This window comes from Rana temporaria, chromosome 5 (assembly GCF_905171775.1).
Source record: "Rana temporaria chromosome 5, aRanTem1.1, whole genome shotgun sequence".
Taxonomy (NCBI): domain Eukaryota; kingdom Metazoa; phylum Chordata; class Amphibia; order Anura; family Ranidae; genus Rana; species Rana temporaria.
In genome coordinates, this window is record NC_053493.1 from 8,262,253 (window position 1) to 8,281,059 (window position 18,807).

At 47.0% G+C, this 18,807-nt stretch overlaps 1 protein-coding gene across 1 annotated transcript in view; it reads right to left on the bottom strand.

The window, feature by feature from the left end:
• Positions 1 to 18,807, bottom strand: part of RHPN1 (rhophilin Rho GTPase binding protein 1) — a 78,874-nt gene that overhangs the window by 37,547 nt on the left and 22,520 nt on the right. Inside the window, exon 4 of the mRNA XM_040352128.1 lies at positions 1,594 to 1,722. Within this exon, the coding sequence (XP_040208062.1) occupies positions 1,594 to 1,722 (129 nt within the window). The remainder of the gene's footprint in view (positions 1 to 1,593; positions 1,723 to 18,807) is intronic.

Genomic DNA, 18,807 nt, shown 5'->3' on the forward strand with positions numbered 1-18,807 from the left:
AAAGATCACATGATCGATGCGCCGCCACAGTGAAGAACGGGGAAGCTGTGTTTACACAAGGCTCTCACCGTTCTTCAGCTCTGGGGACCGATCGCGGGACTCCAGCGGCGATCGTTTTTGCGGTCCCCGAGCTTCGGACCGGGTAGCGGGCGCGCGCCCCACGGCTGGACAATAGCACAGCACGTACCTGTGCCCAGCCGTGCCATTCTGCCGACGTAAATGTGCAGGAGGCGTCCTTAACCACTTAAGCCCCGGACCAATATGCAGCCTAAAGACCCAAGGTGTTTTTACAGTTCGGGACTGCGTCGCTTTAACAGACAATTGCGCGGTCGTGCGACGTGGCTCCCAAACAAAATTGGCGTCCTTTTTTCCCCACAAATAGAGCTTTCTTTTGGTGGTATTTGATCACATCTGCGGTTTTTAGTTTTTGCGCTATAAACAAAAATAGAGCGACAATTTTGAAAAAAAAGCAATATTTTTTACTTTTTGCTGTAATAAATATCCCCCAAAAACATATATAAAAACATTTTTTTTCCTCAGTTTAGGCCGATACGTATTCTTCTACCTATTTTTAGTAAAAAAAATCGCAATAAGCGTTTATCGATTGGTTTGCGCAAAATTTATAGTGTTTACAAAATAGGGGATAGTTTTATTGCATTTTTATTTTTTTTTTTTTTTTTTTACTACTAATGGCGGCGATCAGCAATTTTTTTCGTGACTGCGACATTATGGCGGACACTTCGGACAATTTTGACACATTTTTGGGACCATTGTCATTTTCACAGCAAAAAATGCATTTAAATTGCATTCTTTATTGTGAAAATGACAGTTGCAGTTTGGGAGTTAACCACAGGTGGCGCTGTAGGAGTTAGTGTTCACCTAGTGTGTGTTTACAACTGTTTGGGGGTGTGGCTGTAGGAATGACGTCATCGATCGTGTCTTCCCTATAAAGGGAATGACGCGATCGATGCGCCGCCATAGTGAAGGACGGGGAAGCCGTGTTTACACACGGCTCTCCTCGTTCTTCAGCTCCGGGGAGCGATCGCGACGGAGCGGCTATAAACAAATAGCCGCGCCGTGGTCCCGGATCGCTCCCCGAGCGGACCCGACCTCCGCATGTAGCGGGGGGGGTCCCGATCGGACCCCCCACCCGCTAATAGGCGAGGACGTACCTATACGCCCATGTGCCTGTACGTGCCATATTGTGGACGTACATGTACATGGGGTGGTCCTTAAGTGGTTAAGTGATTAAATACCACAAAAGCAAAGCTCTATTTGTGTGAAAAAAATGATAAAGATTTAATTTGGGTAAAGCGTAGCATGACCTCGCAATTGTCATTCAAAGTGTGACAGCGCTGAAAATTGGCCTGGGCAGGAAGGGGGTGAAAGTGCCCGGTATTGAAGTGGCCAAAAAACAAGCTCACCAGTCAGACGTCTCTCCACCTTTTCTAGGCAGAGGAATCAATACCAAAGAGATGATCAGACATTGGAGAGCTTTGTTACAATGATGGACAAGCTCGGCACCGACATCGTCCTTCCTCCCTGCACTGGAGGATGGAGGACGGCAGCCAGGACGACACGCGGTGGGGTTACCTTTCATTCTGGTAGACATCCACGCAGCTGTTTAACTCTTCCAGCTCTTCTTTTAAAAGCTGCAGGTTGGAGTTGACGTAGCTGAGCTCCAGGGCCACCGTCTCCTTCACTTTGTGGTTTGTGGTCGCCCTGTAAGGACACAATACAAACTGTGATATCCACACCAAGGACTAAAGCCCTGCGCACACGACCGGGAATCCCGTCAGGGGAAAAAAAACGTTGGTATTCCCGACGAGATTCCTGGCAAGCTTGACTTGAAAAGCCGTGTATACAGACGGCCACACAAAATCCCGCCGTTCTTATGAATGGCAAGAACACAGTGGGGCAGATTCAGGTACCGCTGCGCACTTCTTACGGAGGCGCAGCGTCCCGTTTTTGCCCTGCGCCTCTGCAAATTATTTGCGCTACCCTTCATTCACGAAGCAGTAGCCACGTAATTTGCGTGGGCGCTTCTCAAAAATGCCCGGCGTAAGGGCGCGTAATTTAAATGATCCCGTAGGGGGCGTGGATCATTTAAATTAGGCGCGTTCCCGCGCCGTACGTAGTGCGCATGCTCCGTCGGGAAACTTTCCCGACGTGCATTGCGGCAAATGACGTCGCAAGGACGTCATTTGCTTCAAAGTGAACGTGAATGGCGTCCAGCGCCATTCACGATTCACTTACGCAAACGACGTAAAATTTAAACTTCGCGACGCGGGAACGACGGGTAAACGTAGCATTGGCTGCCCCTGCTATTAGCAGCAGCAGCCTTACGCGAAATCCGACGTACGCAAACGACGTAAACTGTGTACGCAGGGCTCGCGTAGGGTAGTGAATCTGTGTTAGTATGCAATTTGCATACTCTACGCTGACCACTACGGAAACGCCCCCTAGCGGCCATCGTAAGAATGCAGCCTACGATACGACGGCATAAGAGCCTTATGCCAGTCATATCTTAGGCTGCAGTCGGCGTATCGAGGTTCCTGAATCAGGAGCATTCGAAACGCCGGCGCAAGTAAGCAACTATGGTTACGCAGACGCAATTGCTTCTTGAATCTGGGCCAGTGACATCATCAACTACAACGAGCCAGTGTCCCGTCACATTCAATGCCGTCGCCGCCATCTTGCTGCACCCCACACTAACCTTGTATGCTACCGCGCATGTGTCAAAGTGTTATCGAGCATGCACGGTTTTTCACCCATACAGATGACCGGTTTTCTCGGCAGGAAACACTCTGCCGGAAACCCGACGAGAAAATAGAGAGCAGGTTTATCTATTTTCCCGTCGGGATTCCCGTTTGTTTTCCTGATGGGAAAACTGCTAGGGAGCGTACACACGGCCGGGATTCCCCCGCCAAACGCTCTCCTGCAGTTTTCCTGCCAAGAAAACCGGTCATGTGTACGAGGCTTAAAGTGGATGTAAACCCGAAAAAAATGTTTTAATTTTTTGATGTCACAATGTAGAGTATACGATTTCCTATCATCTGTGCCCAGTCTTGCCACACAGAGTTAATCCAGCTCTGAGCAATCCTCTTTTATTGTTCAGTGAAATAAAACGGAGGGAAAAAGCTTAGTCCGTTCCGCCCCCCTTGCTGTGAGTGACACGTTATTTACATATCTCATGCACTAGCCTGGAGACAGGCATTCTTTTTTATTTCCCAACCCCACTCCTTTTCTGAAGTCATGTGGTTACTTTTCTGGATTTTGACTGGATGTTAGTGATCATAGCAGAATTTAGTGTAAGGAATACGCAGGAAAAAATGCATGTTGACAAGGGGAGTGTAGAGGAGGGTGGGGAGTCTACTAATATAACGACTCCACCCACAGAGCTCCAGACAACAGACCCACCCACAGAATCTGCAGTTTTTCAGTTCTTATAACAGACGGAGGGGAGACATTTGACAGGTAAGGATACATGCAGGAGGCATCTATATCCTTATAGATCAGTACTATGGCAGGAGATTAGAAAGGATGAGAGGGGTTTACATTCACTTTAAAGCGGTTGTATACCCTGTTATTTATTTTAAAAAAAATTTACACCTGTAAAGGAAAAGCCATAATGAGCTAGTATGCACTGTCCCTGAATGGTAGTTTGGAAATGTGGACACCAGCGGAGGACTGACAACTCATGGGGCCCCCGGGCTTACAGATGGCCACCACACCTGGAGGCATTGCATAGGCAGGGCAGCTAAAATCTCAGGATTTTCACATCAAAAGCATGTCAGTTTTGGACATATCAGGGACAGATGTAAAAAACAAAAACAAAAAAACAATTTTAGATACTGGGGCAGATCCACATACATTTGCGTGGGCGCAGCGTATGTGAGATACGCTACGCCACTGTAACTTACTTAGCAAATCTTTGAATCCTGAAAGAATTTGCGCCGTAAGTTACTGCGGCGTAGTGCATCTCTCGCGGCGTAAGGGCGCGGAATTCAAATGCGGCGAGTAGGGGGCGTGTTTCATTTAAATGAAGCGCGTCCCCGCAACGAACGAACTGCGCATGCCCCGTCCGTCAAAACTCCCAGGGTGCATTGCTCCAAATGACGTCGCAAGGACGTCATTGTTTTCGTCGTGAACGTAAATGGCGTCCAGCCCCATAAACGGACGACTTACGCAAACGACGTAAAATTTTTAAAATTATACGCGGGAACGACGGCCATACTTAACATTGAGTACGCCACCAGATAGCAGCTTTAACTATACGCCGGAAAAAGCGGAACGGAAACGACGTAAAAAAATGCGACAGACGCTCGTGGATCGGCGGAAAAAGCTAATTTGCATACTCGAAGCGGATTACGACGGGAACGCCACCCAGCGGACGCCGGAAAATTGCATCTTAGATCCGACGGCGTGCTAAGGCGTACGCCTGTCAGATCTAACCCAGATGCCGTCGTATCTTGTTTGGTGAATACCACAACAAAGATACGACGCGCAAAATTTGAAATTACACGGCGTATCAACAGATACGCCGGCGTCATTTCTTTGAGGATCTGCCCCACTGTTCTTGGTTTTATTGAGCCTGGCAACCCTGATAGGCAGTGCCCGAGAGTGCCAATGGTCAGTCCGCCCTTGGTGGTCACCCTAGGGCCGCCTCAGGGGTGATCAGTTGTGGGGGAGTTACAAGCACTGATCTCCCTGTAAATCTTCCAGAGCTGAAGGGGTTAAAAGTGTGACACCCAAATAAAATTGACGTCTTTATTTATTTATTTTCACAAATAGAGCTTTCTTTTGGTGGTATTTGATCACCTCTGCGATTTTAATTTTGTTGCACTATATAAAAAAAAAAAAAAAAAAAAAAAGCTGTAGTAGAATATTTATTGGCCTAAATTTAACCACTTCCGGACCACCGCATGTACATTTACGTCGGCAGAATGGCACGGACAGGCACAATCACGTACATGTACGTCCCTGCCTAGACGTGGGTCGGGGGTCCGATCGGGACCCCCCCCCTGTACATGCGGCGGTTCCCGTGGCTTCCGGAGCGATCCGGGACGACGGCGCGGCTATTTGTTTATAGCCGCTTCGTCGCGATCGGTCCCCAGAGCTGAAGAACGGGGAGAGCCGTATGTAAACACAGCTTCCCCGTGCTTCACTGTGGCGGCTGCATCGATCGAGTGATCCCTTTTATAGGGAGACACAATCGATGATGTCAGACCTACAGCCACACCCCCCTACACTAGTAAACACATACACAGTGATCCCTAACTCCTACAGCGCCCCCTGTGGTTAACTCCCAAACTGCAACTGTCATTTTCACAATAAACAATGCAATTTAAATGCATTTTTTGCTGTGAAAATAACAATGGTCCCAAAAATGTGTCAAAATTGTCCGAAGTGTCCGCCATAATGTCGCAGTCACGGAAAAAAAAAAAAATCGCTGATCGCCGCCATTAGTAGTAAAAATGTTTTTTTTTATAAAAATGCAATAAAAATATCCCCTATTGTGTAAACGCTATAAATTTTGCGCAAACCAACCGATAAACGCTTATTGCGATTTTTTTTACCAAAAATAGGTAGAATAATACGTATCGGCCTAAACTGAGGAAAAAAAATGTTTTTCTATATATATTTTTGGGGGATATTTATTATAGCAAAAAGTAAAAAATATTGAATTTTTTTTCAAAATTGTCGCTCTATTTTTGTTTATAGCGCAAAAAATAAAAACCGCAGAGGTGATCAAATACCACCAAAAGAAAGCTCTATTTGTGGGGAAAAAAGGACGCCAATTTTGTTTGGGAGCCACGTCGCACGACCGCGCAATTGTCAGTTAAAGCGACGCAGTGCCGAATTGTAAAAACCCTTTGGGTCATTTAACAGCATATTGGTCCGGTCCTTAAGTGGTTAATGAAGAAATAGGATTTTTTCTATTGGTTGTGTTTTATAGCGGAAAGTAAAAAAAAAATGTTTTTTTTTCAAAATTGGTCTTCCTTTTTTTTTTTTTATAGAGAAGGAAGACCAATTTTGAAAATAAATCTTTTTTTTTAATTTCCGCTATAAAACACAACCAATAGAAAAAAAAAAAAGTTAAAATCAAATTTCTTCATTAAATTTAGGCCAATAAATATTATACTACTACAGATTTTTTTTTATTTTTTTTAAACCAAAAAAGTTTGGGTTGGATACAGTAAGCAGTGCAAAGTTCTTTCCAATGGTCCCAAATCGGGACGGGTGTGAAGTCGCAGCGCTCAGGGAGTGTGAAGTGTCAGGATAATGATGAAGGTGGCGAGGATCAGGACCATTTATGGCCGAGATCCATCAAGTGAAAAAGTGCGTTTATCACGGCGAAGACTCTTGCTCTATTGATGGGGGGGGGGGGGGGGGATATATTGTTGTCCTTTGTAGGACGGTGGCATTGATGGAGGACAAAGCATCCCCCGCGTACGCCATTCTGCCACACAAAGGGCCCCGGAGATGAAAAGCTTCAGACGGCTTCTGGGCAGAGATGAGTCACGTCTCCGGCCTTTGTGTGCGCCTTATCTGTGTGCAAAACACAAGGCGACCGTCATCACCGCGCCCCCCCCCCCCCCCCGTCCTGAATGTTTTATGGGTCGATATGAAATAACAGCCACCGTGTGCGGCCGCGGCAAACAAAACCAAGGACTCTATGGAGAGATCCGTAACCGAAAGCAGAAGAGGGAACGCGAGGCGATGACAACGCCTAACTCTCTACAATCGCCAGGATTAGCGCGGGTAACAATGAGGGTGGTGCTATTTATAGAAACAATGGGGGGGGGGGTCGCTGATTGGTGGAGATCAGGGGTCACCGAACACTTTCACAGGTTTTAGAAGGATCGTGGAAACCCCGGAGAAGTCACCAAGGTCTACACAGAGACGAGTCCAATGTTCCGGGATCAGGAGGAGGCGGGTTCAAGGAACGTCACTAAAGTTCAGGGGCCAAAACCAAACTCCATTAACCACTTGACCTCCGGAAGATGTCCCCCCCCCCCCCCCCCTTAATAACCAGGCCTTTTTTTTTGCGATACGGCACTGCGTTACTTTAACTGACAATTGAGCGGTTGTGCGACACTGTAGCCAAATACAATTTATGTATTTTTTTCCCAGAAATAGAGCTTTCTTTTGGTGGTATTTGATCACTTTCTAATTTTTTTTTGTTTATAGCGCAGAAAAAAAAAAAAAAAAAAAACACAAATCATTTTTTACTTTCTGCTATAAAAAAAATGATTCATTGATTTAGGCCAATATGTATTCTACTACAGATTTTTGGTATAAAAAAAAAAAATCCCAATCCCAAAAAGACTGACAATTGTGAAAACATTTGTTTTTACTTTCTGCTATAAAACATATCCAAAAAAAAAGAAAAAGGATAAATAAAATGAAAAAAAAAAAAAAAAAAAATGTATGCCAATATGGATTCTGCTACAAATTGTATTTATTTTTTATTTTTATCAAATAAGGGATAGATTCAGAAAGCCCGCCGTAACTTTGTGCGGGCATAGCGTATCTCAGATACGCTGCGCCGCCGTAACTTAGTGAGGCAGGTTCTGTATTCACAAAGAACCTGCGCCCTAAGTTACGGCGGCGTAGCGTAAATGTGCCGGCGTATGCGCGCCTAATTCAAATTGTGAAGAGGTGGGTGTGTTTTATGTAAATAAAACATGACCCCACGTAAATGCGCCGTCCGTGAACGTATCCCAGTGCGCATGCTCCTAATCACGTCGCAAATAGTCAATGCTTTCGACGTGAACATAATTTACGTACAGCCCTATTCACGAACGACTTACGCAAACAATGCAAAATTCGACGCTGTCCCGACGTCCATACTCAACATTGGCTATGGCTCATATAGCAGGAGTAACTTTACGCTGGAAAAAGCCTTATGTAAACGACTAAAAAAAAATCCGCCGGGCGCACGTACGTTTCTGAATCGGCGTATCTAGTCATTTGCATATTCTACACCGAACTCAACGGAAGCGCCACCTAGCGGCCAGCGTAAATATGCACCCTAAGATACGACGGCGTAGGAGACTTACGCCGCTCGTATCTTAGCCTAATATAAGCGTATCTGGTTTCCAGAATACGCTTAAATTTACGACGGTGTAGATTCAGAGTTACGACAGTGTATCTACTGATACGCCGGTGTAACTGTCTCTGAATCCAGCTAATAGTTTTTTTGTTTTTTTTTATCAAATATGTGTATATTGATAGGTTTGCACAAAAGTTGAAGGGGCCAGATTCAGGTACATTTACATTGCGCAGCGGCGGCGTAACGTATCCCATTTACGTTACACCGCCGCAAGTTTACAGCGTAAGTGCCTGATTCACAAAGCTCTTACCTGTAAACTTGCGGCGGTGTAACGTAAATCCGCTCGGCGCAAGCCCGCCTAATTCAAATGGGGCGGGCACCATTTAAATTAGGCGCGTTACCACGCCGAACGTACTGCGCATGCTCCGTCCGTCAAATTACCCGACGTGCATTGCGCTAAATGACGTCGCAAGGACGTCATTGGTTTAGACGTTAACGTAAATGGCGTACAGCGCCATTCATGGACGACTTACGCAAACGACGTGATTTTTCAAATTTCGAGGCGGCAACGACGGCCATACTTAACATTGGCTAGTCCACCTAGAGGGCAGCCTTAGTTTTACGCGGCGTATCTCGACAGAAACGACGGAAAGTTAGAGCGACGGGTAAAGCGTACGTTCGTGAATCGCCGTAACTAGTCATTTGCATATTCTATGCCGACCGCAATGGAATCGCCACCTAGCGGCCAGCCTAGAATTGCAGCCTAAGATCCGACGGATCTTAGGGCTATCTATGCGTAACTGATCCTACGAATCAGCCGCATAGATACGACCGTCGTATCTCTTCTGTGAATCTGGCCCATAGCATCTACATACTATGGGATTTTATTGTTTATTATATTATTATTATTCAGGATTTATATAGAGCCAACAGATTACGCAGCGCTTTACGACATGAGGACTGACAGTACAATTACAATACAATACAGGAGGAATCAGAGGGTCCGGCTCGTTAAATCTTGCAATCTAGAAGGGAGGGTCAACATAAAACAAAAAAGGTAATAGCTGTGGAGGGGATGAGCGGATGGAGGAAATTAAAATACAGTTGTTAGGTGTGGGTAGGATATTTATTTTTTACTGGTAATGGCGGCGATCAGCGACTTATAATCGGGATTACGATATTGTGCCAGACATTCTGACACCTTTGTGTAAACTAGTGACACCAATACAGTGATCACTGCTTAAAAAAAAAAAAAAAAAAAATGCACTGTCACGGTACGTATATCACTGGCTGGGAAGGGGTTATCAGGGGCGATCAAAGGGTTAACTGTGTGCCTAGCCAGCGTTTTCTTACTGTGTGAGGTGCTTTTACTAGTGGAAGATATAGATCGGTGTTCCTGCTTAACAGGAACACAGGATACATGCATTCTGTACTGACAGAACGGCGATCTGCCTTGTTTACATAGGCAGATCGCCGTTCTGGCTCTCTGCCTAATGATTGGGTATGACAGTGGGCAGTATGTACAGGAGAGGAGTGTGGAGGGTATGACAGTGGGCAGTATGTACAGGAGAGGAGTGTGGAGGGTATGACAGTGGGCACTATGTACAGGAGAGGAGTGTGGAGGGTATGACAGTGGGTAGTATGTACAGGAGAGGAGTGTGGAGGGTATGACAGTGGGCAGTATGTACAGGAGAGGAGTGTGGAGGGTATGACAGTGGGCACTATGTACAGGAGAGGAGTGTGGAGGGTATGACAGTGGGTAGTATGTACAGGAGAGGAGTGTGGAGGATATGACAGTGGGCAGTATGTACAGGAGAGGAGTGTGGAGGGTATGACAGTGGGCAGTATGTAGAGGAGTGTGGAGGGTATGACAGCGGGCAGTATGTAGAGGAGAGGAGTGTGGAGGGTATGACAGTGGGCAGTATGTACAGGAGAGGAGTGTGGAGGGTATGACAGTGGGCACTATGTACAGGAGAGGAGTGTGGAGGGTATGACAGTGGGCAGTATGTAGAGGAGTGTGGAGGGTATGACAGCGGGCAGTATGTAGAGGAGAGGAGTGTGGAGGGTATGACAGTGGGCAGTATGTACAGGAGAGGAGTGCAGAGGGTATGACAGTGGGCAGTATGTACAGGAGAGGAGTGTGGAGGGTATGACAGTGGGCAGTATGTACAGGAGAGGAGTGTGGAGGGTATGACAGTGGGCAGTATGTACAGGTGAGGAGTGTGGAGGGTATGACAGTGGGCACTATGTCCTGGAGAGGAGTGTAGGTATATGACAGTGGGCAGTATGTACAGGAGAGGAGTGTGGAGGGTATGACAGTGGGCAGTATGTACAGGAGAGGAGTGTGGAGGGTATGACAGTGGGCACTATGTACAGGAGAGGAGTGTGGAGGGTATGACAGTGGGTAGTATGTACAGGAGAGGAGTGTGGAGGATATGACAGTGTGCCTAGCCAGCGTTTTCTTACTGTGTGAGGTGCTTTTACTAGTGGAAGATATAGATCGGTGTTCCTGCTTAACAGGAACACAGGATACATGCATTCTGTACTGACAGAACGGCGATCTGCCTTGTTTACATAGGCAGATCGCCGTTCTGGCTCTCTGCCTAATGATTGGGTATGACAGTGGGCAGTATGTACAGGAGAGGAGTGTGGAGGGTATGACAGTGGGCAGTATGTACAGGAGAGGAGTGTGGAGGGTATGACAGTGGGCACTATGTACAGGAGAGGAGTGTGGAGGGTATGACAGTGGGTAGTATGTACAGGAGAGGAGTGTGGAGGATATGACAGTGGGCAGTATGTACAGGAGAGGAGTGTGGAGGGTATGACAGTGGGCAGTATGTAGAGGAGTGTGGAGGGTATGACAGCGGGCAGTATGTAGAGGAGAGGAGTGTGGAGGGTATGACAGTGGGCAGTATGTACAGGAGAGGAGTGTGGAGGGTATGACAGTGGGCACTATGTACAGGAGAGGAGTGTGGAGGGTATGACAGTGGGCAGTATGTAGAGGAGTGTGGAGGGTATGACAGCGGGCAGTATGTAGAGGAGAGGAGTGTGGAGGGTATGACAGTGGGCACTATGTACAGGAGAGGAGTGCAGAGGGTATGACAGTGGGCAGTATGTACAGGAGAGGAGTGTGGAGGGTATGACAGTGGGCAGTATGTACAGGAGAGGAGTGTGGAGGGTATGACAGTGGGCAGTATGTACAGGTGAGGAGTGTGGAGGGTATGACAGTGGGCACTATGTCCTGGAGAGGAGTGTAGGTATATGACAGTGGGCAGTATGTACAGGAGAGGAGTGTGGAGGGTATGACAGTGGGCAGTATGTACAGGAGAGGAGTGTGGAGGGTATGACAGTGGGCACTATGTACAGGAGAGGAGTGTGGAGGGTATGACAGTGGGTAGTATGTACAGGAGAGGAGTGTGGAGGATATGACAGTGGGCAGTATGTACAGGAGAGGAGTGTGGAGGGTATGACAGTGGGCACTATGTACAGGAGAGGAGTGTGGAGGGTATGACAGTGGGCAGTATGTACAGGTGAGGAGTGTGGAGGGTATGACAGTGGGCACTATGTCCTGGAGAGGAGTGTAGGTATATGACAGTGGGCAGTATGTACAGGAGAGGAGTGTGGAGGGTATGACAGTGGGCACTATGTACAGGAGAGGAGTGTGGAGGGTATGCCAGTGGGCACTATGTACAGGAGAGAAGTGTGGAGGGTATGACCGTGGGCAGTATGTACAGGAGAGGAGTGTGGAGGGTATGACAGTGGGCACTATGTACAGGAGAGGAGTGTGGAGGGTATGCCAGTGGGCACTATGTACAGGAGAGAAGTGTGGAGGGTATGACCGTGGGCAGTATGTACAGGAGAGGAGTGTATGACAGGGGGCATTACGGAAAGAACATTGGACTATAACACTTGTATAAGTTTGGACATTCCACTTTAATACTATGGCAATGAAAATAGAGTCAGCCCCCATTTGCAGCTATACCAGCGTCTGTCTACTCTCCTGGAAAAGCGTCCCACAAGATTGTGGAGTGTCTGTGGGAATTTGTGAGGTCAGGTGCTGATGTTGGATGAGAAGACCCGGCACACAATTCAATTCCTCCCAAAGGTGATCGGTAGGGTTGAGGTCTGTGCAGGACACTCGAGTTCTTCCACATCAAGCTGGTCACACCGTGGGGTAGATTCAGAGAGCAATTACGCCGGCGTATCCATAGATAGGCCGCGTAATTGCTAAGTAGCGCCGGTGTATCTACTTTCTGTATTCAGAAAGCAAGATACGCCGACTGTAGCCTAAGATACGACTGGCATAAGGCTCTTACGCCGTCGTATCTTAGGGTGCATTCTGACGCTGGCCGCTAGGTGGCGCTCCCGTAGTTGTCAGCGTAGAGTATGCAAATTGCATTATTACGCCGATTCACAAACGTACGCGCGCCCGGCGGTTGTGTTTTACGTCGTTTGCGTACGTCGATTTCGGCGTAAGGCTGCTCCTGCTATTAGGAGGCGCAGCCAATGTTAAGTATGGCCGTCGTTCCCGCGTCGCGATTTGGAAATTTAACGTCGTTTGCGTAAGTCGTCCGTGAATGGCGCTGGACGCCATTTACGTTCGCGTCGAAACCAATGACGTCCTTGCGACGTTATTTACCGCAATGCACGTCGGGAAATTTTAGGGACGGCGCATGCGCAGTACGTTCGGCGCGGGAACGCGCCTAATTTAAATGATCCAGGCCCCCTACGGGATCATTTGAATTACGCGAGCTTACGCAGGCCCCGTTTACGCTACGCCGCCGCAAGTTTACAGGCAAGTGCTTTGTGAATCAAGCACTTGCCCGTAAAACTTGCGGCGGCGTAACGTAAATGTCATACATTACGCCGCCGCAGTTTTGCACGCCCCTACCTGAATCCACCCCCGTGTCTATATGGAGATGGCTTTGCACACAGGGGACAGTCATGGTGGAACAGAAAAGGCTCTTCACCAAACTTACCACAAGACTGGAAAAGCACACTTGCCATTTCAAATATCTTTGTATACTGGGGCATTAACAGAACACTTCACCCGGAGACACCTGAATTCAGTTTGAAGGGGGGGGTCTGCATACCGTTGGCCAATATTCCTTCCATGGTGTCCCATCCGATATGTAATCTTCACTGTGCGTGTCAGAGGGTCATTTTATGGCACAAAAAAAAAAAAAAAAAAAAAACAACACACAATGATCCGCTGGCACACAAGGCAGAAAACGCAGTGCCAGCGACACGGAAGGAGATATAATTAGTGTAAACAGTGAGGAGGATCCTCCCACCTCTCCTCATTACACGTGTCACCGCTTCATGTCCCAGAAGGGCAAACCTGACACTGCCGTCCCGAGTGGAAATCCAGAACAAAAAAACAAAAAACAAAAAAAAGATCCACAGTGGATCTTATAAAAAGCGAGTGCGGGTTAAACAGCTCCGGCTGCCCATAATATCAGAATTATCCTTTTCATTCTGGGACAACCAGCAAACACTAAACAGTCCTCAGCCTGCAGCTTTTATGGTCACCATCGCTCATCTGCCCAGGGCCGGATTAACATCGGGGCTATTGGAGCTGCAGCTCCAGGCCCCTTTCTCAAGATAGGACCATTGCCCCCCCCCTGCCCCCCAAAAAAAGACTTTGAGGGTGGTAGCTCGGCGACTAGGGGGTCACAGAGACCCCATATATGGGGGGTAGTTAGTTGAACACCTACCCCACCACTGGTTAAAATATGGGGCTCCTATCAATTATGATTCCGGAGATACGCGGATGCTTGCACAGCCTGTCAGTAGCTACATAAAGAGCGGCCAGTGTAAATACAAACTGACACTCTCTGCAGCAGCAGACTGAGAGATGAGCTCACAGGGCTTATAATAATTATTTGTATATTACTTATGGCAATTAACCCCTTGCCACCCAGGCCGATTGACACTTCTCTCCTACATGTAAAATTCACTTTTTTTTTGCTAGAAAATTACTCAGAACCCTCAAACATTATATATATTGTTTTAGCAGACAGCCTATGGAATAAAATGGTGGTCTTTGCAACTTTTTATGTTATACAGTATTTGCGCAGCAATTTTTCAAGCGTGTTTTATTTTTTTTGGAAAGAAACTTTCATTCATTAAAAAAACAAACAAACAAACAAAAAAAACACTAAAGTTAGCACGATTTTTTGTGTATACTAAGCAATGCTTTAAATTTTAAATTGGCGTAAATTTAATCCATGCATGTACCGCTTAACCACTACGCAGTCCCTAAACATCCTTCCACAAACCTTTACATTTTTCCTTCCCAGATTCCTTCATCCTCCTAACCTGTACATAGTACCCACTGTCATACCCTCCACACTTATCTGCTATACATAGTGCCCACTGTCATACTCTCCACACTTCTCTCCCGTACATACCATTCACTGTCATACCCTCCACACTTCTCTCCTGTACTTAATGCCCACCGTCATACACTTCTCTCCTGTACATAGTACCCACTGTCATACCCTCCACACTTCTCTCCTATACATAGTGCCCACTGTCATACTCTCCATACTTCTCTCCCGTACATACCACTCACTGTCATACCCTCCACACTCCTCTCCTGCACTTAATGCCCGCTGTCATACACTTCTCTCCTGTACATCGTGCCCACTGTCATACCCTCCACACTCCTCTCCTATACATAGTGCCCGCTGTCATACACTTCTCTCCTGTAGATACTGCTCACTGTCATACTCTCCACACTTCTCTACTGTATATACTTCTCACTGGCATACTCTCCACACTCCTCTCCAGGACATAGTGCCCACCGTCATACCCTCCACACTCCTCTCCTATACATAGTGCCCACCGTCATACCCTCCACACTCCTCTCCTGTACATACTGCTCACTGTCATACCCTCCACACTCCTCTCCTGTACATACTGCTCACTGTCATACCCTCCACACTCCTCTCCCTCACCTGCACATACTTCCCACTTTTATACCGTCCATACTCCTCCCCCCCCCCTACCCACAAAAACAGTTCTTTAAAATTATACTGAATATCCTCACTGCTACCAGCTCTAGAATGGACACACTTCAGTTCAACTAAAGGAAATCTTCTCAGTCTTAATATTTGTTCTGCCCATTATTAGTACTCATTTCATTGTGTGATTACAAATCACCACTAGACACCACCTGTGAGTGAAACATCATTTCGAAGGCAATCCCATTTTTTAAAAAGCTTCCAAGTCAAAGGGGTCTGCTTTTCTGCAACCTAGAAGGGGGCACTGAATGTACGTCTTAATATGGCACCAAACAATCTGTTCCATCAAAAGAAACTTGGAGTGCATTTTTTATATCCAAAAGTAATTTTATAGCCCCCCCCCCCCCCCATTAGGTTCACACCTCTCACACCTCTCCTCATTACACGTGTCACCGCTTCATGTCCCAGAAGGGCAAACCTGACACTGCCGTCCCGAGTGGAAATCCAGAACAAAAAAACAAAAAACAAAAAAAAGATCCACAGTGGATCTTATAAAAAGCGAGTGCGGGTTAAACAGCTCCGGCTGCCCATAATATCAGAATTATCCTTTTCATTCTGGGACAACCAGCAAACACTAAACAGTCCTCAGCCTGCAGCTTTTATGGTCACCATCGCTCATCTGCCCAGGGCCGGATTAACATCGGGGCTATTGGAGCTGCAGCTCCAGGCCCCTTTCTCAAGATAGGACCATTGCCCCCCCCCTGCCCCCCAAAAAAAGACTTTGAGGGTGGTAGCTCGGCGACTAGGGGGTCACAGAGACCCCATATATGGGGGGTAGTTAGTTGAACACCTACCCCACCACTGGTTAAAATATGGGGCTCCTATCAATTATGATTCCGGAGATACGCGGATGCTTGCACAGCCTGTCAGTAGCTACATAAAGAGCGGCCAGTGTAAATACAAACTGACACTCTCTGCAGCAGCAGACTGAGAGATGAGCTCACAGGGCTTATAATAATTATTTGTATATTACTTATGGCAATTAACCCCTTGCCACCCAGGCCGATTGACACTTCTCTCCTACATGTAAAATTCACTTTTTTTTTGCTAGAAAATTACTCAGAACCCTCAAACATTATATATATTGTTTTAGCAGACAGCCTATGGAATAAAATGGTGGTCTTTGCAACTTTTTATGTTATACAGTATTTGCGCAGCAATTTTTCAAGCGTGTTTTATTTTTTTTGGAAAGAAACTTTCATTCATTAAAAAAACAAACAAACAAACAAAAAAAACACTAAAGTTAGCACGATTTTTTGTGTATACTAAGCAATGCTTTAAATTTTAAATTGGCGTAAATTTAATCCATGCATGTACCGCTTAACCACTACGCAGTCCCTAAACATCCTTCCACAAACCTTTACATTTTTCCTTCCCAGATTCCTTCATCCTCCTAACCTGTACATAGTACCCACTGTCATACCCTCCACACTTATCTGCTATACATAGTGCCCACTGTCATACTCTCCACACTTCTCTCCCGTACATACCATTCACTGTCATACCCTCCACACTTCTCTCCTGTACTTAATGCCCACCGTCATACACTTCTCTCCTGTACATAGTACCCACTGTCATACCCTCCACACTTCTCTCCTATACATAGTGCCCACTGTCATACTCTCCATACTTCTCTCCCGTACATACCACTCACTGTCATACCCTCCACACTCCTCTCCTGCACTTAATGCCCGCTGTCATACACTTCTCTCCTGTACATCGTGCCCACTGTCATACCCTCCACACTCCTCTCCTATACATAGTGCCCGCTGTCATACACTTCTCTCCTGTAGATACTGCTCACTGTCATACTCTCCACACTTCTCTACTGTATATACTTCTCACTGGCATACTCTCCACACTCCTCTCCAGGACATAGTGCCCACCGTCATACCCTCCACACTCCTCTCCTATACATAGTGCCCACCGTCATACCCTCCACACTCCTCTCCTGTACATACTGCTCACTGTCATACCCTCCACACTCCTCTCCCTCACCTGCACATACTTCCCACTTTTATACCGTCCATACTCCTCCCCCCCCCCCTACCCACAAAAACAGTTCTTTAAAATTATACTGAATATCCTCACTGCTACCAGCTCTAGAATGGACACACTTCAGTTCAACTAAAGGAAATCTTCTCAGTCTTAATATTTGTTCTGCCCATTATTAGTACTCATTTCATTGTGTGATTACAAATCACCACTAGACACCACCTGTGAGTGAAACATCATTTCGAAGGCAATCCCATTTTTTAAAAAGCTTCCAAGTCAAAGGGGTCTGCTTTTCTGCAACCTAGAAGGGGGCACTGAATGTCCGTCTTAATATGGCACCAAACAATCTGTTCCATCAAAAGAAACTTGGAGTGCATTTTTTATATCCAAAAGTAATTTTATAGCCCCCCCCCCCCCCCATTAGGTTCACACCCTACAGCGGCGGCACGTCCATGAAGGGCACAGGGGCACCCCCCCTCCTCCTCTCCTGGCGCTGCTCTAATTACCATTACAATTGCATGAATAGATCTATGGTCGCTGCTGACACCCCCTATTCAGGTGTCCAACCCCTTTTCGGGCACCTGAATTACAGCAGTGGGGGGGGGGGGGCTTTTTTGTAAGCACCGGATAAGAGCCATAGGCTCTAATAAATGTCCGAAAATGTGAGAAGCGGGCGCAAAGCTGTGCGTTCGCTTTTTTTTCCCCCAGAGTTTTCCAGTTTGTTTGCGTCCCCCCAAAAAATTGCGCACCAGCCACCACTGATACACTACATCTAAAATGTAGTAATTACCATAAAAATTAGAAAGACTATGGCCAGCCAATGCACCATCTGTCCGTCTAAAAAAATCATTCCTCAGCTAAGAGTGCATGTGTACCCAAGGAGAAAGGAAGAGAACCTTAGAACCATCTTATATCCCCACCCCCTTTCGTCAGTGTTTGGCCAGGAGATGTCAGTCAGGGGGGAGGGGCTTATAAACCAGGTAACGTCTCACCTAAACATCCGACAGCAGCACCCCCCCGTTTTACTTACCTCACCGCTCGAAAGTCTCGCGCTCGTCCCCGTCATCCTCTTCGGTTCCTGGCCGTTGATTGGCTAGGTTGGACGGATTGATAACAGCGCAGCCATTGGCTGGCGCTGCTGTCAATCACATTCAATCACGCGGCGCGCCAGGGCCGAGTGATACAGTCGGCGGCTATGGCCGCCGCTGCATCACAGGAGTGCGCCCGCAGCACGCTCACATGAAGGTGGAAAGCTCTTGCGGAGGGGAAGTCATGACAGCCGCCGAGGGACCCCAGAAGACGTGGATCGGGGCCACTCTGTGCAAAACGAGCCGCACAATGGAGGTAATTATGACATGTTTGTTATTTAAAAAAAAAAATGTTTTACTTTAGTGTCCCTTTAACCACTTATGCCATTCCTAATCTCAATCTAATCCCCATTTCTAACCCTTAAAGTCGTAGTAAAGTATTTACTACCACTTTTACCTACAGGTAAGCCTATAATAAGGCTTACCTGTAGGTATAAAGAATATCTCCTAAACCTGTAAGGTTTAGGAGATATTCCCCTTGCAATGCGGCGCATGCGCAGCGGGGATCCTCGGCTAGAGGCCCGGCAGCCGCCGGATCTTGCCGGAATGAAGTCTCCCGTGCGCATGCGCGGGAGTGACGACATCGCCGCTCCAGCCAATCACAGCGCTGGAGCGGCGATACCCGGAAGACACGTCG